Source organism: Daktulosphaira vitifoliae, unplaced genomic scaffold (assembly GCF_025091365.1).
Source record: "Daktulosphaira vitifoliae isolate Bord-2020 unplaced genomic scaffold, ASM2509136v1 Scaffold_1, whole genome shotgun sequence".
Classification (NCBI taxonomy): Eukaryota; Metazoa; Arthropoda; class Insecta; order Hemiptera; family Phylloxeridae; genus Daktulosphaira; species Daktulosphaira vitifoliae.
In genome coordinates, this window is record NW_026099572.1 from 59328863 (window position 1) to 59355778 (window position 26916).

The 26916-nt window shown below is 27.4% G+C and overlaps 2 protein-coding genes across 2 annotated transcripts in view; both read right to left on the bottom strand.

Moving 5' to 3' along the window:
• The window catches only part of LOC126908496 (secreted protein C-like), a 181391-nt gene extending 155016 nt beyond the window's left edge, over positions 1 to 26375 (bottom strand). The window contains exons 1-2 of the mRNA XM_050690629.1: positions 26321 to 26375; positions 26043 to 26100 (exon numbers count right to left, since the gene is read on the bottom strand). Of these exons, the coding sequence (XP_050546586.1) occupies positions 26043 to 26100; positions 26321 to 26323 (61 nt within the window). The 5' untranslated portion in view covers positions 26324 to 26375. The remainder of the gene's footprint in view (positions 1 to 26042; positions 26101 to 26320) is intronic.
• LOC126908097 (uncharacterized) lies at positions 6888 to 9751 on the bottom strand. Its single transcript, XM_050689984.1, has 2 exons — positions 8825 to 9751; positions 6888 to 7853 (listed from the first exon to the last, which is right to left on the bottom strand). Exons 1-2 carry the CDS (start codon positions 9709 to 9711, stop codon positions 7004 to 7006), a joined length of 1737 nt encoding a protein of 578 aa, XP_050545941.1. The 5' UTR covers positions 9712 to 9751; the 3' UTR covers positions 6888 to 7003.
• Positions 26376 to 26916: the final 541 nt, after the last annotated feature.

Here is a 26916-nt window from a genome sequence, read left to right on the forward strand (position 1 = left end):
TTACAATTTTTACAAAAATACACGTTTATTATAGGGAAATTCTATGTGCAGGGCTCAAATGCAATCTGACGCAAAATTTTTTTTTTTGTAATTGTAGCTTAAGAGTTCTTCTACAACATGCATGTATTGGTGTAATCGTAATATTGCGTAATTTTGAGTTAAACTCTTTAAAAAACAATGTAAAATAAGTATTTGCATTTTTTTGTGTGTAAAAAATTATTAAAATTAAAAAAAAAAAGAAATAAACATTTTTTCTTAGTAAATTTGAAAGCCGATGACTTTTTAAACATTTTAAATTAAAAAAAAAAAAATTAAGGTTTTTAATTAAGCAGGAAAAAATGATTGAAGAAATAATAAAAATCCTAGAAAAAAAACAAAAAAATACAGTGTTATGATATTTAAATAGCACCCAACCATTACTATATCAATTTTTGGCCTTGAATTTTTGTACATGACCTTATAAGGATATAATAAAAAAAATTTGCTAAAAAAAAAATTTTTATTAGTTGATTTAAAAATGGTACTTTTGGCCGGCTAAATCAGCGTTTGGTCCCACTGTGCGCCTTAGGTATTCGTGTTTTTATGTTTTATGTTTTTGTGAGTTATTTTGGCAGTCCTCCCTAACGGTTCCCACTCTGGGATCCAGCTAACGGGAGGGAGTCACACCACGTTGCGAATCAGCTCTTGATTAATTTCGAGCTGATTCACAACGTGGTGGTGTGAATTATTAAGACGGCGTGGGCCGCCCTGAAGTAATGCCTCACGGCAGTTCCAGGGCGGCCCACAATAATGTCGGTGGGAAAAAAAAAGGCTTTTAAATCCCAAGAAAATTGTTTTAAATATTTGAAATTTAATTTAAAAATAGATTATACACTATACAATACCTATTTTAGAAATCATTATAAAATAATATCTTCAAAACGCCTATTTTCACAAAAAAAAAAGTCATTTTTAGAAAGTCATTAAAACTTAGAATTTCACATAATTCTTTTTTTTTTATGTAAATTTTAAGTTATAATAAGATTAAGTATAAAATTTTAACTCGATTAAGTCAATATTGAATAATTTATGTGTTTTTTAACGTTCTGGCTATATTTAACATTTTTTACATTGAAATAACCATAAAAATGGGAAGGTCATTAAAAAAATATTTTGAATCTAATTATAGCATAAAGAATAAACCCTGATAATTTAAGGAAAAAATGAGGTGGTCATGCAACCACTTCTGAATGATTTGGAATGGATTATTAATAACTTGAAATTTAAAGTAATCATTTTTATTAGGTTGATTATAATCATTTTAAATAAATGATAATTAATTATTATTAATTATTTTAAAAAAATAATTATTTATAAGTGTCTCCTTCTTGTCACATAGCCATCTTCAAAACCCAATGTCTTTTTCTATATAGTGTTTTTATAGACACCATTTGTTAACAAATTTAGACTTTTAATATAAAAGAACTCTTTATACTTTTTTATATGTTCTCCTAAATTGTTGAATAATTTGAAATAATAATTTAACAGCTTAAATATCTACTCAAACATAAATCAAGTACAAAAGTAAACTTGTAACATGACCAGTCTTTAAAAAGTAAATATAAATGTTAAAAAAATATATCAGATGGGAAGTTATCAATTTTACTTACTGACTTATGGAGATGCTGTGTGAAATGGACTGTAATTTTTTTGGAAATTTCCCCGTTTACGGGGAACGAGGAAAATTTTTAAAATTTTTAAGGGTTATGTCTTACAACTAGATACGATTTGTGATCTTTTGACATATTGTTGAAAGAAATCGGTCCAGTGTGAGCTGAGAAAAAGTGGCAACAGACATAAAAAAAAAACATACATCATGGTAAAATTAATACCTTCTCAGCTTCGCATTGAAGCTAAAATACATCATAGTAAAACTAATACCTTCTCATCGAAGCTAAAAATTGTTGTAAAATAATGATTGCAGAAAAGTAATGAATAGTATATAAACATCGGGTACGGGCTCTCAAAGGTACTATTAGATATCTGTTTAATACTGAACGATCAAAACTATTAATCGGAAGCTACCCGACGTCTGCCCAAATGTTGTCGTAATCTCCATAAATGAGTTTTAATTACATGAAGGAGAAATAGTTAATTAGTTAGAGGTTATATAATAAACTTAAACTATTGTTTTTTGTCACCAGCAATGTAAGATGTATTTTAAATGTTCAGTAAATAAAAAATATATGAAGTGTACAATTCGTCTGATCAAGTATAGTTAGTTAGTAGGTATATCCTCCAAATAAGATGAAGTTGGTTGGCTGCGATGACAGTCGGCCATAGAAGAGTAGCTAAATAAAATAAGTTAAATTATTAACTATATAAGAAATAAGTAATGGTATCGAAAGCTATAAAGGCCACTCAAACTCAGCTGCCCTTTTATAACTTCGACGATCGGGCTACAAACGAGTCGAATTGTCACACCAAAATCTTGTTATATGCTAATTAGCTGATGGACTTATCTCACTACATCATTTTGACATTGTTTGGCAAGAAACTCGGTTTGTACGGGCTAATACTTCATGTCTAGTATAAGTTATTAAAGGCAACCGGAGCCGGCGTCGAAATGGGTCGTGTAATGTGTGCAACGATTTGCGCAAACGACTTGAAACACCGACTTCGGTGTGTGTGTATTTTTTTTGTTTAATAATTTGATAAAATACGATAAAAACCACTAATTCATATTACTTGAATAGAATGTTAAACGAATCCGTTGAGACAATGTGTATTTCTTTTAGATAAAGTATACAGGTTGATTCATTAAGGATAAGACACTCGTTTACTCAGTAACTATTGAAAATTTAAAATTTTTGGTAAGGAAAATATTGTTTGATTCAAAAAACACTACAATAATATGTAGTAAAAACATGATATTTTTCATCCCTTCAAGGTTAAAAAACATTAACTTGAGTTTTTTGAAATGAGAACACATATTTTGAATTTAATAACATTTTTGAGTTTTTAATTTAATAGCAAATGGCATTTGAATTTTTAATATAACTTTATTCGTTTATTATATATAAACACTTAAAGTTTCAAATTTTTGAGTTAATATACATGTATAATACACTAGGGATTAAAATTACAGGTAGCTAATTGGTTTTTAATGACATCGATATTAGCAGGTACAAAGCATTGTTATTATCAATGGTAGTAAGGCACATTGTTGTGAGTTTATAAATACACAANGGTAGTAAGGCATATTGTTGTGAGTTTATAAATACACAAACTGACAATACAGAATGTATATTTATTGATAGTCATAATTGATAATGAACAATCCGTGACTGTGACAGCAATGTCATAAAAAAACAATTAGCTACCTGTAATTTTAATCCCTAGTGTATTATACATGTATATTAACTCAAAAATTTGAAACTTTAAATGTTTATATTTAATAAACGAATAAAGTTATATTAAAAATTCAAATGCCATTTGCTATTAAATTAAAAACTCAAAAATGTTATTAAATTCAAAATATGTGTTCTCATTTAAAAAAACTCAAGTTAATGTTTTTTAACCTTGAAGGGATGAAAAATATCATGTTTTTACTACATATTATTGTAGTGTTTTTTGAATCAAACAATATTTTCCTTACCAAAAATTTTAAATTTTCAATAGTTACTGAGTAAACGAGTGTCTTATCTTTAATGAATCACCCTGTATATAATTACTAATATACTGCCGTACTACCTCTACTAATATTGTCGAAAATGGCCAGGATTGGATAGTAAATAATTAACTAGCTTATTAATAAATCATAATCTAATTAAGTAAATGTCTAGTGAAAAAAATTACATTACGCACTCACCACCCTTCGGTCATAATTTTAATATACTGCTCCAAAAGTTGTAATCAGCCAATAGATTTCTTAATTACTTATTTTTTTATTAAATAAACTAGTTAATTATTTACTTTGCTAATTGAAAAAATTACGATATTTATTTTTGAATTTTATTTTTTGTCGCATATGTCTATTTGTCAACTTATGTATTGTTGACAAATAGACAATGAAATAATTAAGTAAGTACTGGTTGATAACTTTTGGATGGAACAACTTTACTATATAATAAAGACTTAATCAATAACAATAGTGTAGAAATAAAAAAAAAATTTTCTGACCCATGACTTATAATAGTCATTTTTTATGTAAAATGGTCCACTGAGTCCGAAAATGAAATCCAAAATACAAAAAGTAGAACAGTTTTTGAGTTATTGCGAAATTAGCGTTTTTCATGTGACGCGAAAAAGTGTTTTCATTATATTCTAAATATCTTTAATTGCATTCAACCGATTTTCATTTTTTTTTTATATAAAATTAAACAATATTAAATTACCTATAACTTTTAGCTTAAACGATTTTTTATCTGACTTTTTTCTCGTTTGATATCTACGAATTTACCACTGAATTTTTATCATTTTTTCCAAAATGTCAGAAAAAAATTCAAAGTTTTACTTAAAATATACCAATAAAAAATAAATTTACCAACAATATACTCAATAGACATTATACTCTAATACATAACAAAGAAAATGATATATTATTTTGTAATATTGATAAAAAAATTAAGAAGTTATGCGTGTTTGAAAAATTAAACAAATTTCGTAATATCAGAGTTTTTTAATTCGATGCTTTAATTTTGTAAAATATAGAAAAAAATATTGAAAAATTACTCACAATATTACTTTTTAAAACAAAATTTCGATTTTTTAAATAATTTAAGGTTATAGTTTTATTGGGATATTTTTGAATTTAGTTAATTTTACAGTTTAGTGGGGTTGTGATAAATTTTCGTATTTAAAAATTGAAGTTTCAATCCTCTGGTTAATCAAAATAGAATAATCCTACTACCTTTACATATTAAACATGGACTTTTTAAACATTTTGTTAAAGTTTTAAATAAAAATGAAAATTCATTTACTTATTTGAAAACTGAGTTTCCACATTTGTCTGATGCAAAAATCAAAAAAGGTATTTTCATAGGACCACAAATAAAAAAACTAATGAATGACTCCAATTTTGTGATTACTTTATCAAAAGACGAGGCTTTAGTATGGAACTCGTGTCGTTTGGTTGTAAATTATTTTTTAGGAAACTGCAAAAGTTTAAATTATAGAGAAATAGTAGACGATTTATTAATAAACTATTCAAAAATAGGTAAACAGTACATTTTATAATTTAATTATTTTGTGAATAAAAAATACATGTATATTTTTTAATTTTATTGGAAATTAGGTTGAACATGTCATTAAAAATACATTTTCTTCATGCTCACTTAGATTTTTTTCCTGAAAATCTTGGAAATGAAAGCCATGAGCATGGTGAATGTTTTCTTTAACAAACAAATGATATAGAATGTCGTTACCAAAGGTTTTAAGATGAAGCATTGATGGGTGACTATTGTTAGTTTCTTATAAGAGAAAGCATTGAAACATATAAAAGAAATATTAAGACTAATACGTCCTATTTTCAGTTAAATAAAAATTATTCTTTGGTTACCATACTACAACTAATTACAAAAAATATCATAGCGAAAATTATAATTGTTTTCTTTTTTGTAAAACTTAATTATTTATTTTTTTAATTATATATTAAATATACTATACATAAAATTATTTTCTAAATCCATGCTAAAACAATTTCAATTTTCTTAATTCTATAGAAAATTACTTTATATTTTTAAAATTTTATCATTTTTTTTAAATACGGAAATTTATCATAAACCCACCAAACTGTAAAATTAACTAAATTAAAAAATATCCCAATAAAACTATATCCTTAAGTTATTTAAAAAATCGAAATTTTGTTTTAAAAAGTAATATTGTGAGTAATTTTTCAATATTTTTTTCTATATTTTACAAAATTAAAGCATCGAATTAAAAAACTCTGATATTACGAAATTTGTTTAATTTTTCAAACACGCATAACTTCTTAATTTTTTTATCAATATTACAAAATAATATATCATTTTCTTTGTTATGTATTAGAGTATAATGTCTATTGAGTATATTGTTGATAAATTTATTTTTTATTGGTATATTTTAAGTAAAACTTTGANTAAAATAAAAGTTATAGGTAATTTAATATTGTTTAATTTTATGTAAAAAAAATGAAAATCGGTTGAATGCAACTAAAGATATTTAGAATATAATGAAAACACTTTTTCGAGGCACACGAAAAACGATAATTTCGCAATAACTCAAAAACTGTTCTACTTTTTGTACTTTGGATTTAATATTCGGACTCAGTGGACCATTTTACATAAAAAATGACTATTATAATTCATAGGTCAATTTTGTTGTAAACTAGTGTAATTAATCTATGCAATACAAAATAAATGGAATACATTTTCTATTTAAGCTATTGAGATAAGCACCTTTCCTGAAACCCGTTCTTCTTAAAAAGTTTTGTAAATGTTTTGACGAATATTGTTAAAATAAAACATGCAATAAGTTAAATTTTCATTGGCTATTAAGTATTTGCAAAGTTAATAAAATCATTTATTTTTATAAGCTTAAAATAAAAAGGATCTTTCATAAAACAATGGGGTTATATGTAATCCAAATCGCTACGTGACTCCTAATAAAGATTACCATGTAATTGAAAACAACATTAAGTAGTTTTTTTTTTAAATTTACATAGAAAAAATCATTTTTAAATGTTTTATTATTATAATAATAAATTTAAAAACAAATATAGGTTATAAACGTTATAAACCATACAACATTTTTTTTATAACTTATTAAATAATATTTAATATTAATTTGTAGCAAGTATGCAGACAAAAATGCAACAAATACAACAATTTACAAAAAAATATTTTTTAATGATTTTTAAATATGTGACTTTTTATAAATATAACTTTTTGAAAAATGTATGTAAAAATATAATTTTTTTATGATAAATTCTATTTATATACTTCTTTCAGAAAACATATATATAAACAACCTATGTATAATAAATCTAATCCACAATTAATTTGTCATCTAAGCTTTTGTTGAGACTGTCAACTTTTATGAATCCTAAATTTTCATAACAAGATTTGTAAACATCTTCACAAAACTTGTCAAAAAAATTGCATGCATCATGATAAATTTGGATTGACAGTTGAAACGTTGGAATATTCATCGTATTTTTTGAAGACTTGAAATATTTTATTAATTTGGATAAATCATAAAAAGGTTTTTTCATATTACAACGGGATTTCATTTTTCTAGATTCCGTACTAAGACAATTAAAACATTTTCTACGAAAATTTAGAAAATATTTTAATTTATTGTCTATAATTTCCTTGAATTTTTTATTTTTATTGTTAAAAATATCTTGAAAAAATTCTTTGTTATTCAATAAACAAAGAAAATTGTTAACCCATTTTAATATTTTTTGTAAATTCGAAGGAGACCAAAAAGTAAAACTCCATAATGATTTTTTCTGTATAGTCATTAAAGCTGTATGCAGACCTTCGAACATTATTTTAGATTTGTTGAATGAGTCAAAGAATTTAATCAAACAATTGTAGTTGAAATTATTTGCATAAATATTGCATAGATACAATATAACTCTTAATATTATATTGTAATTTATAATTATTTCTGTGTATCTACATCTTAATAATTGTGTTACATGTTCCTTTTTTATTTGAAAATTCTTGTTATCAATTGGGTCTTTCATAATAGAATCTACGCTAAATAGTTTTTCGTTATAAACTATATTTATGTGTTCCATTGTTTTCCAACCCGATTCTTGTCGAAGTATATTCAATGCTTTAATTGCCACATTTATATTAATATTTGGATCTACTGGAGGTATGAGTCTATATTAATAAAAATATTAAAATTTTTAATGAAATCTATAGATGAAATAAATTTAAATATTCTAATATGAGTAATTGTTTTATTTTCATTAAGTTTAACATAATTAATATGGTCAAAAGTATAGATTTGTATCATAATTTTAAATTATCGAGGAGAAACATAGAATTTCAGAAAAGAAATATTTTTAATAGATTTCTATGAGCTTATTAACAATTTTGGTAATTTGAGATGAAAAAGTTTGAGCTCAATATTTGTTATTCACAAAAAGAGATATTTATGTGAATAAACCGTCATTAAAAACTTACTCAATATATCAAATGCCGTTAATAATGATTTTAAATGACAACAATAAATAATATCGTTGAATATTATTAAAACGTAATTTTTTTTAATAAATTCCACTATTTTAACGGGCATATTATATTCCTATAACAATAATACTTGTATATAATTATTACAAATGTACAATTAAGAATATACAATCATATTTCGTTTGTTCATTATAGGGATGGCGCCGGCCTAGTGGTTATAACCTAATTTTTCGGCAAATGTGGTCCTGAGTTCGATCCCTATGATGCTAAACAGATTTTCCTTGTGATTTTTTCATTGGTATTGTCTTGTCTGTGGTGCAAGCCGGACATAATACATATCCCATCCACCATTAGCTTAACCAAGAACAATTGACTCCCTAAATGTGAAAAAGGTGTCACAACCTTCTGTAGCATGTTAAAATCGGAAAAGAAGGATATCAAACTGATCATAATTAAATTTGTTTATTTTGTAAAAAAAACGGTTTTATCAAATTTATACACAGGTTATGTTACATTTATTATAAGGCAATTTCTAAATTGTCCAACTAAAACATGATGTAAGCTTTAAATTTAAATTTCATATACTTTCAAAAAACATATTAAGTCATTTATATTCTAAAATAAAATTAGAAAATAAATATAAATATAGGCATTCTTACTCGGGTGTTTTGGGATTGAAAAATTTTTCAAAGCCAAGTTTCTTATACCAAATTTCTATGTTTTTATTATAAAACGATTTAAGTTTACTACATGTTAAATAGACAAAGTAAGAGTCATCTTCATTAATTTGAATTATTGTCGAATTATTTTTTATAGAATTGTCGATGATATTACTATTTTGATAGAGATTGTTTATTATTTTTGATGCTACTGTACGAAATTCATTTAAACTCATAAAATTCATTTCAGAGTCATGAAAATTTGGTAAGCAGTTCAAATCAAAATGTCTGTTAAGATCTAAACGGCTGTTCTCTGATATTTTTTGAAGTACGTATTTTAGAAAAAAGTTGATTTCGTTATTAATAACATTTGGCACAGTAGATCCTTGGAACACAAATCTTACATCAATGTAGCTAAAAAAATTCATAGCATTGTGAAGATTTTCAAACATAATCTTAGAATTTTTCACCTCTTCAACGAGTGATGTTACACAACAAATAAAATTTTCTTCTAAATTTCTTTCATGAAATTGCTTACACTTTTGTAGAATAACATCTATGTAATCGAGAAAATTTTTTAGTATTTCAGTGTACTTGAAATTTAGTAGACTTATTGTATAAAAATAATTAGTTTTGAAATTATGATAGTTTGTTTCAGGTTTGGAAAATTCCTCTATACCAATAGCACTATTTGAATCTTGTATCAATTTTAGATTTAGTATTTCATTCGATTCAATATGTGAACAAATGTGATTAATCACTGTTTTGATGTAATTTCTATAATCTTCGCGATAATTGGTAAGAGAATTACAAATGCAATTTACACCTTCATCTAGTTTTATAACGAAAATTCCAATAGACATTAAAATCAACGAATAAAATTCCATTGAAAATAAAATGCTAATATTAATTATGACTAGTCGAAAACTAAAGAAGATTTAAAATGAAAATATGTAAATGTGTTCATTGTTATTTTTTATAAAAATTTTGGTAAAAAATTTAAATAAAAAATTAAAAAGTTGGTAAAAAAATGTGTATAAAGAATATAAATCTTTTTTTTTATGGCGATTTATTTTTATTTTACAATTAAATTTTTACAGGGTATGTAGATTGTATTATTATATGTCCAATATTATGCTGATAAAAATTTTATTTAAATCCTGTATTAATAAGAGTAGTTTCTTTCAAGAATATTTGGGAATATATTTGGTATATTATTTTATTTAACTTAATAATAACCACTGAAAATAATTTAAATTTGAACATATAACACTATTATTTTATAAGAAAATAATAATAATGAATAGTTAGATTATATATCTATAAATGTATAGTTTAATGTTAGCTTTGTTTTGATGACTGTTTTTCGAACAACTGAAACTGAAAATTTTGAATATTCTGTAACTTTCATTATTTGTTTTGTATAAAAATTTATGGGTTTTAATTATCTGTATTTGATAAAATGTTATTGAAGTGTTTGATGTCGGATCAAACAAATTAAGCATGACAATATATATAAATTTATATTTATTTTATTTCATACATTGAATAAAATAAATTTTTTTTTAGTTTATTAGACAAATATTTAGTATGCAATAAAATTATCATACAAGACCAAATTCACTACCGTAATTAACAAGCAATATACGCCACAAACATGAAAAAATATACATTGTCTATTGCTCAACTCATATGTGGTCCTTCTTACTTGAGTACTCGTTTTAGCTTCGATGAGAAGCTGAGAAGGTATTAATTTTACTATGATGTGCTTTTTTTTTTTTTTTGTGTCTGTATACGCTTAATTTTGGATGGACCGATTTTGATGAACAATATGTCAAAAGATCACAAATCGTATCTAGTCGAAGACATTACCTTCAAATTTTGAAAAAAAAATTCCCTCGTTCCCCGTAAATGGAGAAAATCCCCCAAAAAATTACAAATTTAAAAATCGCTAATTTTCGACATTTTTTCAATTTTTTTTACTTAAAATTTAAACTTTTTTAAAATGACCGAATCAATATAATTTTTTTTTTTATAGATACCTTAGGTATTTACCTATCATTTTATATATTTTTGTAAACATTTGATCTTTTACCAGCCCACAGGAAGGGTTTCAAAATGGTAACTTTTTTACAAAAAATTAACTTTTTCAACTTTTGGTGTTTGTATGTGTTTCGAACAAAAGAACACCGTTGAGTAATACAACAATAACACAAACGTATTATGTGTTGGATACGCATCACAAGAGGGCGTTTTTTCTTAGATTTTGTTGTGACTGATAGCGCCACTCGCGCTGCCACCACCGGTTGTGCGAGGGATTAGTCACTACGTTGGATGCTAGTGTACGTGATTATTGTGTCTCGCCAAACTATTATCGGTCCCTTTTGTGAGTTTTGCGTTCTCGCCACCATTGCTAGCCCTTGCTACGTGGTTCTATGGTGCACCTAGCTCATAGTCGCTTTAATGGATTAACCACCCTGGTGATTCGTCGTGGGTATAGAATTGCTATACCAGTCTATGCCTTTGTACGCCCTTCGTGTACATAACAAGTGCCTCCGTTTGTATCGACTACCCTTGTAGTCTTCAACATTTTAATGTAAAGTATTCCAACTGTTCATTTCTCACCGTCACCAATCATCTTTCATCTATTGTACGTTACACAGTTAAGTTTTTATTTGTTTGTAATTATTATATTATATTTTATCTATTTTGTTCAGAGATGCCTTGTTGGCCATTTTAGTATTAAGTGACACTCCCCCAATCCACAATTCTATGATAGTTTATATATATATATATTGTTACTTTAATATATAACTCCTTGTCATGTAATTCGTATAATTTTATTTAGTGTAAATACCATCCTCAATCTTATATACAGTCCACTCGCTATTTCTTTCTCCGGCATAATTAGACAACTCAACCGAACGTTAACTAACCCGCACATTATAACCGGGCGTTCCGTTCAAACATTATGATTTATATCACTTATCTTTATTGAATGATATACAGTGATATAACTTAATAGGCTCGAGTGAAAAATATGTGTACAAACACGGTAATTTATGTGTAAATTATAATTGTATTTTACGTTAAATCTTATTATATAATAGAACAAGGAAAAAAACCCAGCACAGGGGGGTCGCGGCACAGTGGTGACGTAGCATAGTTGGATCAAGTATAATGATATCTGACAGTGATTAAAATCATCATCAAAAATAAACGCTTCGATGCAAATCTTTAGATAGTGTTTAATTTTAAAAAAATTGGTGTTTTATTCCAAAAGCTACTTGATCTGCTGGTTCCTTATTAATATCTCGATTAAGATAAAGTATGTCGAATGAAAAAAGGTTTATTAAAAAATATTATTTCTCATAAAAAAATTGCATTCGGTAGCCGTTTTCACCATGAAGACAAGTCTAGAAGTCAAATTTTTTTTTTCAATTTAAAGTACATTACATTAGCTTTAATTTAAGATATATATATAAAAGTATCAGACCTTCCGGAATATTTTCAAAAGTTAAGTTGAAAAAGTTAATTTTTTGTGAAAAAGTTGTCATTTTAAATCCCCCCCTGTGGGCAGAAAAAAGGTCAAATTTACAAAAAAATATACCAAATAATAGGTAAAGACATTAAACATCTATAAAAAAAAAAAATATATTCATATGTTCATTTTTGAAAAAGTTACGGCAGTTTTTAGTAAAAAAAATTCAAAAAATTTTGAAAATAAGCGATTTTTAAATTTGTAATTTTTTTGGAGGTTTCCCCCATTTACGGGGAACGAGAGAAATTTTTTCAATTTTTAAGGGTAATGTCTTCGACTAGATACGATTTGTGATCTTTTGACGTATCGTTGAAAGAAATCCGTTCGGTGAGAGCTGAGAAAAAGTGGTAACAGACACAAAAAAAAAAAAAAAACTCATCATAGTAAAACCAATACCTTCTCAGCTTCGCATCGAAGCTAAAACGTTTTTCTGGGTAAATTACTTAGCGTGCTTCGATTTTCAAAAATTTTTTTTTCAATGAAGGTACTCGGTCACCAGACTCCAGGAAAATTATTGGCGAAAGTCGAAAAATTTTTGCCGCTCGCTGACTCCCGTTTTAAAATTTCGACCGTTTTCGAGAAAAACGCTTGCTGACGCCAGAGTTTTACGGCTAAAGGTTTGAAATTTTCATCAGACCCGCCCAATGACATTCCTGAGATATGATAAAAAAATTAATTTAATTTATTCATTTTTCATTGTTTTACGAGCTTTTTTTTTTTTAAGTTCACGCGCATGGTTTTAATATGCGCATTGATTCATTTCTACTCATACGTTTATTATGAAACTTAGTTATATGGTGAAATATGTATTTTTATTAGGACACTATTTTGCATTTGCACATAACACTATATTTTATCGAGTAATAATGTATGTTATATATAAATTTCAAGACGGTTATAATTATATAAGTTTGTACTTTCATTATCAGAACAGTACATTATTAATAATCTTTTTTTTCTCATATATGATGTATGAGTCTATGAGTTTATCGTATAAATTGGGATTCATCTTTGACAACTATGTTGTCCAACGTTAAATCGCAGTTACCAATATTTTTATCAAAATTAAATTTTTTTAAATTCTATAACATGTTTAACAAAGTAAAAAATATTAAATACCCTCCTAAAATAATTTTTGAATAGGCCTAAAGGGAATACCTCTTTAAAAAACGTCAACCTTATACTCAATACATTTTACTATATTCTCTTTTTAAATTTTTCTGATTTTAATAATAATATTTTTGTTACACTGATTCTGATGTTATATTTTTTCTACAAAACACTTATCGTGCCCGGCGTAGCCGGGTACCCCTACCGGAATCAGTGGCCTACTTATGATGACGGCTCGTAGGGCTCCGGGTCTGGGGCGGAGCCTAGTAATTTATATAACGTTTACAAATCATGTTCTATCAAAAATTGTAATTACAAAGAATTACAAATTATTTTGTACTTTTATATTTATTTAATATAGTCGAGATGATATTTAAAAAAGATTTCAGAACGAATTATATCAATAACGACTAAATATAACAGACGCGACCTACCTTTAATATTACACTATCACTTATAATATTATATTATGTTATCTTTTGTACATGTATGTCATATATTATGAATTCACAAAATCACCAAAACAGGATTTCCCTATTTAAAACATAAAATAATCAATAAATTAAAGAATTAAATCTAATTATTGCACAGATTCAAATTAATACCTATGTGTGGGTTCTCAATTAAGTCCAGCCAATCGCATTTAACTATTAATTAAGATTTACAGTTTCCAAGATCACACTAGGGATCACTACACGACCCTCGTCTATTATAAAAACCCATTTTCCTATTAAAATCAATTTTTTCGGTGATTTTAAAATACACAAAATCTGCGACACTCTACTTGAGATTTAATTTGGACTTAGAATATTTTTTCAAATTAAACAGAACTTAGAATAATTTTATAGTGAATTTTGTTTTGATGAATCTTTTTATTTTTAAATTTATTTGTTCATTAAATAATGATGTTTTATTTTTTTTGTTTTATTTTGGAAATAAATGTCAATTAATATTTTAAACCTCAAAGATTTTAAAATTATTTTTTTTTTAATAAACCCGAATCAACTCTAATTTTTCATTTAATAATAAATATTTATTATGTGCTGAAGGTTACAATTATTTCAGATTTAAACTAATTTAATAATATTTTTATTGAACTAAGTGTATTGCAACTCTATACTTATTGGGTAGCTAGCCATTGAGTTTAATGTCTTTGTTCTAACGAACATCGCGCTAGCAGACAGAGTAAAGGTTGCAATTAAAGATTTTTAAAGTTAGGTGTATTAGGTTAGAATATATTTGTAAGCCTATGTGTATTAGGTAGCTAGTCATTGAGCTTAATGTCTTTGTTCTAACGGACATCGCGCCGGCAGACAGCACAGATAAACTTACGAATATATTTTTTCGTGTTTAATTTTTGTCTTGGTGATTATTGATCCGCATCCTTTTAAGGCGATACCGCCGGGACACATTGGGCCACCACAATTCCGCCTTGATAAATCTTTTACACAGATATTAATATTTTTGAATCTTATTTTGGCCAGACCAGAGGAATATTTAAAAAATATTAATGTCAATCACTCAATAAAATATACTCATTCTACAAAGTCAAATAAAGGTACATTGTTTAATTATTATTACAATAAAAAAAACATAGAGTGTGTAGAATCTTTTACATATAATAATACAGTCATAGATTTTGTGTAACGGTTTCGCATTATTTATAATTAAACGCTTTACTTTCAAACGGTCATATTAACTGTCGAACTCGTAGTGTACAGCGTGTGAAATACAGTGTGAATTCATCATTAACATTTGATTGTTTGAAATAATCGTTACAATACATAGGATACGAGGTAAGTACAAATTTCAATTTTTGCTTTCAAACTACAAACATTCTATCGTGTAATAAACCATTAAGATAGGTAATAAAGTTTTGCGGGATAGTTAACATCATTTATTTAATATTATTCAATACTGAGATCAATCAGTTATTTTGTCATAACATCCGTATACATTTTTATTTATTTGACTATTATCCTCGTGTATTTAAACTATGTTTATTCATCCTTCTAAATCCCTCTTTATTCATTTATTATACTCTTACACCCTTACACATTTTTGCCAGATTTAAACACATATCTACCGCCATTTATTACCTTGTTTAATTTTCTATTATTCGGCTATATATCCGCTACATTATATTTTTATTTCCCTTAAAACCAGCTATATCTATCTATTCAGCCAATCCATCATTATTATTATTATTTTAAACCTAACCATTTTATATTTTTATATTTTAATACGCCCATTTAGCTTCGATGCGAAGCTGAGAAGGTATTGGTTTTACTATGATGAGTTTTTTTTTTTGTGTCTGTTACCACTTTTTCTCAGCTCTCACCAAACAAATTTCTTTCAACGATACGTTAAAAGATCACAAATCGTATCTAGTCGAAAACATTACCCTCAAAAATTGAAAAAATTTCCCTCGTTCGTCGTAAATAGGGGAAATCTCCAAAAAACTTACAAATTTAAAAATCGTTAATTTTCGAAATTTTTTCAATTTTTTTTACTAAAAACTGCCATAATTTTTTTTTTGAAAATGAAAAAATCAATATAATTTTTTTTTTATAGATACTTGATGTATTTACTTATCCTTCGGTATATTTTTTTCATAAATTTAACCCTTTACCAGCCCACAGGGGGTAAAATGACAACTTTTTCACAACAAATTTACTTTTTCAACATAACTTTTGAAAATGTTCCGGAAGGTCTGACACTTTTATATGTATCTAAAGTTAAAGCTAATGTAATGTACTTTTATTTGAAAAAAAAAAATTTGACCTCTGGACTTGTCTTCATGGTGAAAACGGCTACCGAATGCTATTTTTGTGTGAAAATTTTCGATTTTATTATTTAATATTTTTTACTTTAAAATGCTATAACTTTTTAAAAAATGTATAGATCAACACAATTTTTTTATGAGAAATAATATTTTTTAATAATCCCTTTTTCATTTAAGATTTTAATAAGGACATAGCAGATCATGTAGCTTTTGGAATAATCCACCACTTTTTAAAATTAAACACTATCTAAAGATTGGCATCGAAGCGTTTATTTTTGATGATGATTTTAATCACTGTTAGATATCATTATACTTGATCCAACTATGCCACGTCACCACTGTGCAGCGTCCCCCATGTGCTGGGTTTTTTTTATATTTATTTTTGGTTTATTACATACCTATTGATTATATTTTTTGCCCATGATATAATTTTATTGAATTCGGCTAAATTACATATATATTACAATTTTTTTTTATACATTGTGTTAGAATTACACTATTTATTTAAGAAATCACTACAAGATACTGAAATTATAATAATATATATTATTTAATTTAAAGTCTCCAGGATTTTTTATTGTGTAGTCAACTGTTAAATTACCTAAAGTTTTATAAAAAATAAATAAAAAACGATTATTTTTATATTGCTGATAGTATACAGAATGATCCGCTAACTATGTCTCACGTAATATGTTAAAAAATACGAGTGTTATATACAATTTTGTTTTATTCATTATGGATCTTTGATGAGCTGTTTCACAAGAAAAATTAAAATGTTATCATCATTCCTTATACATAAAACTTGAATTAACTTCAGATTTTCAAATGGCAACCCGTATTATTTTTGTAAGTTTAAGTTCTGTAAATAATGATCAAACACTAAAAAATTAACCTTTTAAGCGAATTTTCAACCCCGGCACTTGAAGAGGGAAGTTATCAAAACCAAATTTTACCCAAATGACTTTCATGTAATAATGAAACATTGGGGGTACGGAAATGGATCAGTAAAAGTTTATAAAGTAAGATCCACCCTAATGTATATAGCCCTGACATTAACATTTAATCAATATTTTAATAAAAAAAAAAGTTAGTAATTTTGTATACTTAGTTCTACCAAAAAAATAGAGTTTCAGACCTAATCAATAAGAATTAATTTATGTCTTCTTCATTTAAATTAAAAATATGTTTATAGTTTCAAGTTACATTAAAAATATTATATATTCTAATAAAACAATTAATAGAAAACATTATGCAGTACATTTATTTTAAATATCTATTAATATATCTATACTTCAATTGTCTTTTGAACCAAAAGTTTTTTTAATTACAATTAATTTCTGCTGAAAATTGTTTTTATTAATTTTGAAATCTGAAAAATAAAATAAAAGCAAATTGAGGTATAATTCTTATATCGGTGTCTAAGAATTTATAATTACCTAGATTTTCATAGATATTTTATTCATTTTTTAATACTATAAATTTCATATCCAAGAGTAAGCTAGTGTTCCGATATATCCTAATCTTATTTAAAAATAATAATTTTGATTAAAGTATGCTAAGTCTAAATCCAACAAAATATATTTTATGAATCTCACCAAAGATTGCTTAACTACTTTTGCGGACTTTAAAAAGACCATTTTCTAAATTAACGTGTTTGTTTATGGTTACAATTCTATATCATATATACTTCGCTATATATTCCATTTTTAGTTGCTGGGACTTAGATTAGCTCTTACACATCTTATTCTCGGCTGAACTCTTTTTGATGATACAAATATTTCAATTCATAAAACAGTGGTATTTAATTATTTATTTTTATAATACACCTAACACATGATTATATCGCATTGAGTCTATTACTTATTGAAAGACTATAACCTGGCTGAACAGAGTATTTGCATAATAATATCATAATTGAAGTTTTAATTAATCATAAGCGTTTTCCGAAGTGTCTCTCCACTTATCGACTAGCCAGTCTGATCTCTGCCACAATGCGACCAATTAAAGTGTATGTCACTAACATAACTTATTGTGCATAAATTAGTAGCACATTTGTATCTAACCTAAGATGTCTCTTCAAGTAATTGAAAAGACGAAGGCCACATATCATAATGATAAAAATATAATTTGAGATTTCATGCTGGCACAACCAGCTACGAAATACATAATTACTGGAGTCAAAATATTATACGTATTACCCAAGAATATGATTCATCGCAGCCGAATATTTACTTTTCAGGATATTAAGAGGTGAGTGAAAACATTTATTTATATGATAAATCTATAATAACACCTTCACTGTATTATTATTAGTAATAAGCAATTAAAATGAGGTAGGTCGTCGGAAATGAACTGATTATAATAATTGCTAAAAAAAATTCAATACTCACAACTCATATAAATTTTTGTGTACATTTTTGCGCAAAAGCTAAATAGTAACCTGTCTTTGCCCTTTTATTCTGTATTCACATATATCAGACATACATCTGTAGGCCTACATAACCCGAGTTCCTTTCACTCTTATTCTGTTATTGTTCATGTACCGTATACTGACCCTTTCATTCATTAGAAAGCCACTCTTACTTTTTATTTATACAAAACAACCTCTTTATCTTTTTGTTTATCACGCCAGTCTTTTACAAAATATATAAATATTAAATATATCAGATGGAAAATTTACTATTTTACTAACTAACTTTTGGAGATGATGTGCGAGATGGAAATTTACGGTATATACCGTAAAGACCAGTTGAAATATTTTCCAAAACAACCTTATAGCCTGAATAACTATGTACATTTCTAAAGAACGAATTAGTTTTATTCCTTATGTTGCTCTCGTTAATAACGGCCTGTAAGTCTACATCTTGATTACGTTTAATATTTAAAAGTGTCGCCTTCTTGTCCATTGATCTCCAAAACCGATAGTCTTTTTCAATACAATGCTTTTATGTACGCCATTTGTTAACCTTTATGTGACTGAAAAAAAAAACAACTTCTTGTGACGGTGTAGGTACCCGGGTACCTACAATATAGTTATCTGTGCTTTTCCGGTAAATTATTTCATTGTCGTCAGTCTATCGCTTTTATACCTTATTATATGTAATTCTTCTTGTATCTGGTGTACATAGATCTAATAAAGAACATGTATCAGAAATGTGGAAATTAGACTCGTTACCTCTCATTCGAGCTGCAATGTCTCGAGATCGATTCAAAATGTTGCTAAGGTTTATTTGTTTTGATAATGTAAACACTCGTAATATACGTATTACAACAGACAAAGCTGCACCGATTCGTGATATTTGGACATGCTCAATAAAAACTTATATAAAAATTATAAACCTACAGAAAATATAACAGTAGATGAACAATTATTTCCTTACAGAGGACACACAAAATTTACACAGTACATTCCATCTAAATCTGCAAAATATGGAATAAAGGTTTTTTGGGCTTGCGATACAGCAAATGCTTACCCTTTGCATGGTAAAATTTACACAGGCAAATCACAAGATGGTAAACGTCAAGTAAATATTGGTGAACGTACAGTTCTAGACTTAGTTGCGATGTATAAAGGTTCTGGACGAAATGTGACTACAGACAACTTTTTTACAAGTATGCAATTGGCTACTACATTAAACTCTTGGAATATGACATTGGTTGGTACTGTCAGAAAAAATAAAAGATTCTTGCCTCCCAAAATGCTTCCATCAAAAGCCAGAGCGTTACATTCTACAAATTTTGTATTTAGAAAAGATATAACTCTTTGTTCTTATGTTCCAAAAATAAATAAATCGGTTATTCTTTTATCTACAATGCATATGACAGCCGACATAATGCAAGCTGCTACCGCTAAACCAGAAATTATAAAATATTATAATTAGACAAAAGGAGGAGTAGATACAATGGATAAAATGTTAACAGAATACACAATAAAGCGAAGAACTAATCGTTGGCCACTTGCATTTTTTTTCAACATGATTGATATTGCTGCTTTATCTGCATATATTATATATATGGAACACAATCAAAGGTTTAACACAACTGATTGACGCCGAAAATTTTTAAAAGAGCTTGCAAATCAGTTATGTATGCCTGCAATAGAAATTCGAACCTCCATACCCAAAGTAGTAGGAAATCGATATACTCGTAATTCAATGGAAATGGTTCTCGGACGGCCAATACAACAGATAATTGCTATTCCTAAAAATGAACCACCTCGTGATGCTTCAGGACGTATTCAAATAGTTGGAAGTTGCTTAGTATGTCGAGAATTGGGTTATAAGCCACGGAAAACTCGAAAAGCTTGTTCAACAAGCTCAAAGCCTATTTGCAATGAACACTCAATAAACAAATCATTTTGCGAAACTTGCAATCAACAAAAAACCTAACTATGTTATAATACTTACTAAATATGTAAAAAATAACATTTTTGTTCTCTTAATATTTGTATCTATTTTATTGATGTCCAGTAAAAATATTTATCAATGGTAATTTAACTTTTTTTTATATCAATAAAACCTACATTTAAATACAATATATAGAGGTACCCAGGTACCTACTACGTCCTTATAAGGTGTAAAATTAACAACGCTATTTTAAGTATAATAAATTATATACTTTTCAAATACAAAATATAAATTTGTTAACTATACATGCTATTTAGAGATGTCACAGAAGGACTAACCATACATACTAAATATTTAGAAGGAAAATAAATTTAAAAACTGAAAAGGTACCCGGGTACCTTTCCAGTCACATAAGGGTTAATAAAACTTAGACTTTTATCATAATAGAACTCGTCAAACTTTTTTATGAACTCTTCTAAATTGTTGAATACATTGAAATAATAATTTAATTTAATTAAAGAACATAGTAATGAATGTTCCTACAGTGCCAACAAAGAACAACACAGGTGAGATGCAGTTTCATCCCTTAATCCACCGTCGGGTCCTACAACCTGCAAGTCAATATCGTATCAGAAAGAAAAAGTCAATTTTCAAGTATGGGGACACACCAACTGTTCCACGTATGAATAGAACGCGTCGAGTCCGCGCGTTTGAAATGCCACATTGTCATGTCGCATCAGCTGTTTAAGTCGTGTTTAGCCTATAGACTTATCCCGTTAATTCAATTCCATCGGCGAGTAACTCGATCTTGAGAGATTTTTAAATTTCATTTCCTACATGCAGGCCAAATCATAGTATTTTTTCGCATTGTATACTGTATATATACTTCAAACTGCCGTTCCTAGGTGAACATCGATTTATTTTAAAAATCGATATACTGATGAAATTTTACCAAAAAATTGTTTCATTGAATAAATTTATTTATTATTATCTAAAATAATTCTGATGCCGCATCAGATGTTTAAGTCATGTTTAGCCTATGGCCTTATCCCGTTAAATCATTTTAACGTCATCGGCGAACAACTCGATCTTGTGAGCTTCCATATTCTATTTCCCCCAGGCTGGTAAAATCATGCCTATACGTCGCTGCTTAAACAACCTAAAGTAACTAACCAAAAATTACGTATATTGAGTTGTACCAAGCAAAATTATCGTATGTCTGACGAGCTACTACTTTTCCCTTAGTAAGAGACTTATATTTTTTCTTTTCGGATTTTTTCTTTTGCAGTAAGTGTATTTTTTACAAAATCGGTAAAAAATAAATTTCTTGATAACTTGGCCACTAAGATGGTGTTTGGTATATTTGTCTAGCTCTAAAAATGCGTTATTATGTTCTCATTATTTCATAAATATTTTTTCTTCAAATTTGGCGTCCTTTACTAGTACATATGTAAAAATAAAATAGAATTCGAAATACAATTAACGGTTGTTATTGTTAAGAACCCCTGAATATTATTTTATAATTGTGTGGAGTATATAATACATGGTCGTCCGACTGTCGTCGAACACAGGAATGTGCTGACCAAGGGTTTTAGGGCAACCATGGGCAAAGGACTCCCACTGTAGGTACCCTACAGTCAGTCGTGGTTTAGTATGCGCTAGTTACACTCATTCTATATCATTCTAAATCATTCTATATCATTCTAANGTCAAAAACATTACCCTTAAAATTTGAAAAAAAAAATCCCTCGTTCCTCGTAAACGGGGGAAATCCCCCAAAAAATTACAAATTTAAAAATCGCTAATTTTCGACATTTTTTCAATTTTTTTTACTAAAATTGCCATAACTTTGTTAAAAATGACCGAATCAATATAATTTTTTTTTTTTATATAGATATCTTAAGTATTATTTTGTATATTTTTGTGAACATTTGACCCTTTACAAGCCCACAGGAAGGGTTTCAAAATGGTAACATTTTTACAAAAAATTAACTTATTCAACTTTACTTTTGAAAATGTTCCGGAAAGTCTGACACTTTTATATATACCTTAAATTAAAGCTTATGTAATATACATTATTTTGAAAAAAAATTTTTGACCTCTGGACTTGTCTTCGTGGTGAAAACAGACATTAAATTTAAAGAAAAACGTACGATTTCTGTGAAAAAATTTATGATTTTATTTTATTAAATTTATATTGCTATAACTTTTGGAAAAATGTATGGATCAATATTATTATTTTTTTTATATACCTCTTTCATCTGACACACTTTTTTTGTAAATCGGATCATTCCTCTTTATACAATGGGGGACAAAACTTTAGACATGCGTATTGAAACTAGGACATTTTCAATTTAATTTTTGAAAGTTTTCCAGAAATACTGACACTTTTATATATACCTTAAATTAAAGCTAATGTAATATACTTTAATTAAAAAAAAAATTTGATCTCAGGATTTGTCTTCATGGTGAAAATGACTACCGTATGGAAAAATATGCTATTTTTGTGAAAAAAGTCTTAATATTATATTTAACATTATGTTGCTATAACTTTTTAAAAAATGTAAAGTGACTATGGAATGATCGAGAATCTTTGCGACGGATAGGCAACACAAAATTCATATACGCGCGAATGTTCTCGATCGCTCCGTAAGAGAATCTTTTAGAACTCATAACAATATAAAACGGCGCGACGTAACAATAACGTCAAACAGTTAGTTAGCCAGTCGTCAGTTAATCGGTAAAGTAGTTAAGTACACGTAGTGCACTAATATAATTTTTATATAAATTTTTTTAGTGTTTAAACAATAAACCGTCTACATTTGTTCTGTTATATAAATTAGACTTTTTATTTATTTCAAATCTATAAGTGAAGCACTAAAAATTGGTGACCTCGACAAAGGAAAAATGGTAGACAAAACAACAACAGAAACAGAAGATAATATCAATATAGATGGTGTAAAGCTGCCATTATTTTGGAAATGTGACCCAGCTGCATGGTTCAAAAGAGCCGAAGCTCAATTTAAACTATCACACATAAGTAAGTCTCAAACAAAATTTGACAATATCTTGGCCATGCTAGATGTAGACATAATAGGAAAACTAAGTGACATTTTAGACTTAGACAATACCGAAAACTGTTATTAAAATTTAAAAGATAAGCTCATTAACACATATGGTAGAACTAATGAAGAAAAATTTCGCGATTTAATTTCCGGAATTTCAATAGGTGACGAAAAACATTCATTAATGTTGTCGAAAATCAAATCTTTAGCCGGATAAAATTGTTCTTCTCACTTAATAAAACAAATGTGGTTACAACGCTTACCTAAACAAGCCTAAATAGTACTAGCAGTAGCTCCAAAAACAGTAACTGTCGAACTTGCAGAAATGGTCGACCGAGTAGTTGAAGTCTCTATAAACACAGTGAACCAGATACAAGAACAGCACAAACCAGATAAAATAGAAAATAAACTAGCGGACCTCCAACAACGAATTAAGCAACTTCAATTACAGCGAGGACGAACTTATTCAAGAAATACATGGCGGAACCACTCACGTTCAAAATCTCGGTCACATTACAACTCAGAAGGACCATTATGTTATTTCCATTACAAATTTCGCGGTAAGACACAAAAATGTGTTAAACCATGTAAATGGACCACAGAACTGCCAATCAAAACGGAAAACTAAAAATGCCCTCTGTGCCAGCAATAGAGACACAGAGGGACTCTCACTGCTTAGAAATCCTAGACAAAAAATCTAATCAAATATTTTTAGTTGACAATGGAGCCGAAGTTTCAATAATAAAACCTAGCAACTTAAACAAATCTAACATTTCAACTTGAGTACTTTACACTGCAAAAAATCAAATTATAAGAACCTACGGAGAACGAACAATGGTTTTAGATCTAGGACTTCGTATACAATTTCGCTATACATTTATAATTGCAGATGTAACTCGTTGTATTCTAAGAGTGGATTTCTTAGCAAAATTCAACTTGTAAATCAACCTTAAACGCAAACAACTTCTTGAAGATGGCGTTACACATTTAACAACACCACTAGTTACCTCGCTCAAGGCAGAAAATATACTGAGTAATTCATTAATTGAGCACAACTCAACCTATTCAGACATATTAAAAAATACTCTGAAGTCATCAATCCAGCTTATCAAAAAGAATCAAAACGCTCAACTGTCCATTTCATTCAAACAACCGGACTGCCAATATCAGTCAAAGCACGAAGGTTATCACCAGAAAAATTACAAATAGCTAAACAAGAATTCAAAAGAATTTGTGAAGAAGGCATTTGCCGCCCATCAAATTCCCCTTGGAGCAGCCCACTTGTCATGGTAAAAAAAACGAAATGATTAATGGAGACTATAGGGCACTTAACAGAGTAACTGTCCCAGATAGATATCCTTTACCGCACATACGTGATGTAAACATCCAACTTCCTAACAAAACAATTTTCTCAATACTGGACTTGGAAAAAGCTTCCAATCAAATAAAAATGGCTAAAGAAGACATTTCTAAGACCGCAATAATAACACCATTTGGCAGCTTAGAATTTTTAAAAATGACATATGGACTAAGAAACAGCACACAAACATTCCAAAGGTTTATAAACGAAATAATCCGAGATTTACCGTTTACAGTAGCGTACATATATGACATATTGATTTTTTCAGAATCCAAAAAGGAACATTTAAACACAGTACTAAAAACACTTGCCCAACATGGTATTAAAATCAACCTAGAAAAATGCAGTTTTGGACAAGAATCAATAACCTTTTTAGGACATCAAATTTCAAAAGAAGGAACTATACCTGATCCAGAAAAAGTCAAAAGTATAAGAGAATTGCCCAATCAAATAAAAGATCTACGGCGATTTCTTGGTATGATTAACTTCTATAGACGTTTTATACTACAGCTCGCACATCACCAACTACATATGAATGAGCTGATTCCAGATAACAAGAAAAATGATACGTGAGTCATAAATTGGACATCTGAAGCAAAAGAAGCATTTTATTAATTATAAATTATGATTAATTATAATTATAAATCGGGATAAAATTAAGGGAATAAGTGTTATTATTGTTTATGAAATAATTTACCAATTTCTTAAAATTAAACACTATCTACAGATTTGCATCAAAGCGTTACTTAAGATAGTGATTTTAATCAGTTACCCCACTTGACCCTAAATATTTTAATTTTATAATTCATTTTAAATTATTAAAAATTCTACAAAGTAAGAAGAGTGGAATTTATAGGACAACTAATAAAGGACAATGTAATTAAATTTACTGATTTCTGGGAGAAGAAGAGGATAATTAAAATATTTCTTTTCAATAATTGTATTTATTTTATGAGTAAATAGTGATTTATAATATACTAATTATCCTGTGTATTGTTTAGAGATACTTACCTTTCAAATAAAATGAAATGAACACAATAATAAAATATATTGACAAAATATGCAATTTCTAAAACAAATTTTCAAATTTTAAATCTATATTAATAAAAATAAAAATTAAATTAATCTTTATTTGTGCCACAATAAAAAATAAATAGAATTTATTATACTAGTAAATTAACAACTAAATTTGTTTTATAATTTTTATAAAATTTAATTTATTAATTTATTTTATAATTGAAAAATTAAATTGTTTTACATTGCTAGGTATGTAGAATAATTTTACATACCATTGTTCTTTTGTGTACCAACAAATTTATTGTATGCCGTAATACAAATTTTTTGAAACAGACATAATTTATAAGGATTCGAAGTAAAATATACGTATTGGCAAACAAGAAATACTTGAAAAAATAAACAAAATAAATCTAGTATGTTTGCAAAAATAATGAAATATTGAAATGCATTATATTTTTAACATAGAATGTCATTTATATTTTTAACTTTATAAAAATCACATTAATTATATTAGATTATATTTTAAGACTACTAAATAACGAACGACAGATACGTATTTTTACAAATATACTTGAGGACAATTAAAGATTCAAATTTTAAAAAAGGTTTCAATATAAAAAAAATTATTGTAATTTGTTAATATTTCAATAAGTTATGGCAGCTTTAAGTACAGAAAACATCACATTAGAAGGGTTTTTTTCGCAAATATTACATTTTTTGTTGAATTTCAGTGATCATTTACACATAGAAGACAAGGTATAGGGAAAAAATTTTTTTTCAATATATAGTGCGTAGTATAAACTTTAATTTGAAATGGGTTTAAAAAGCGCAGTATTTCCAGAACATTTTCAAAAGTTAAGTTGAAAAA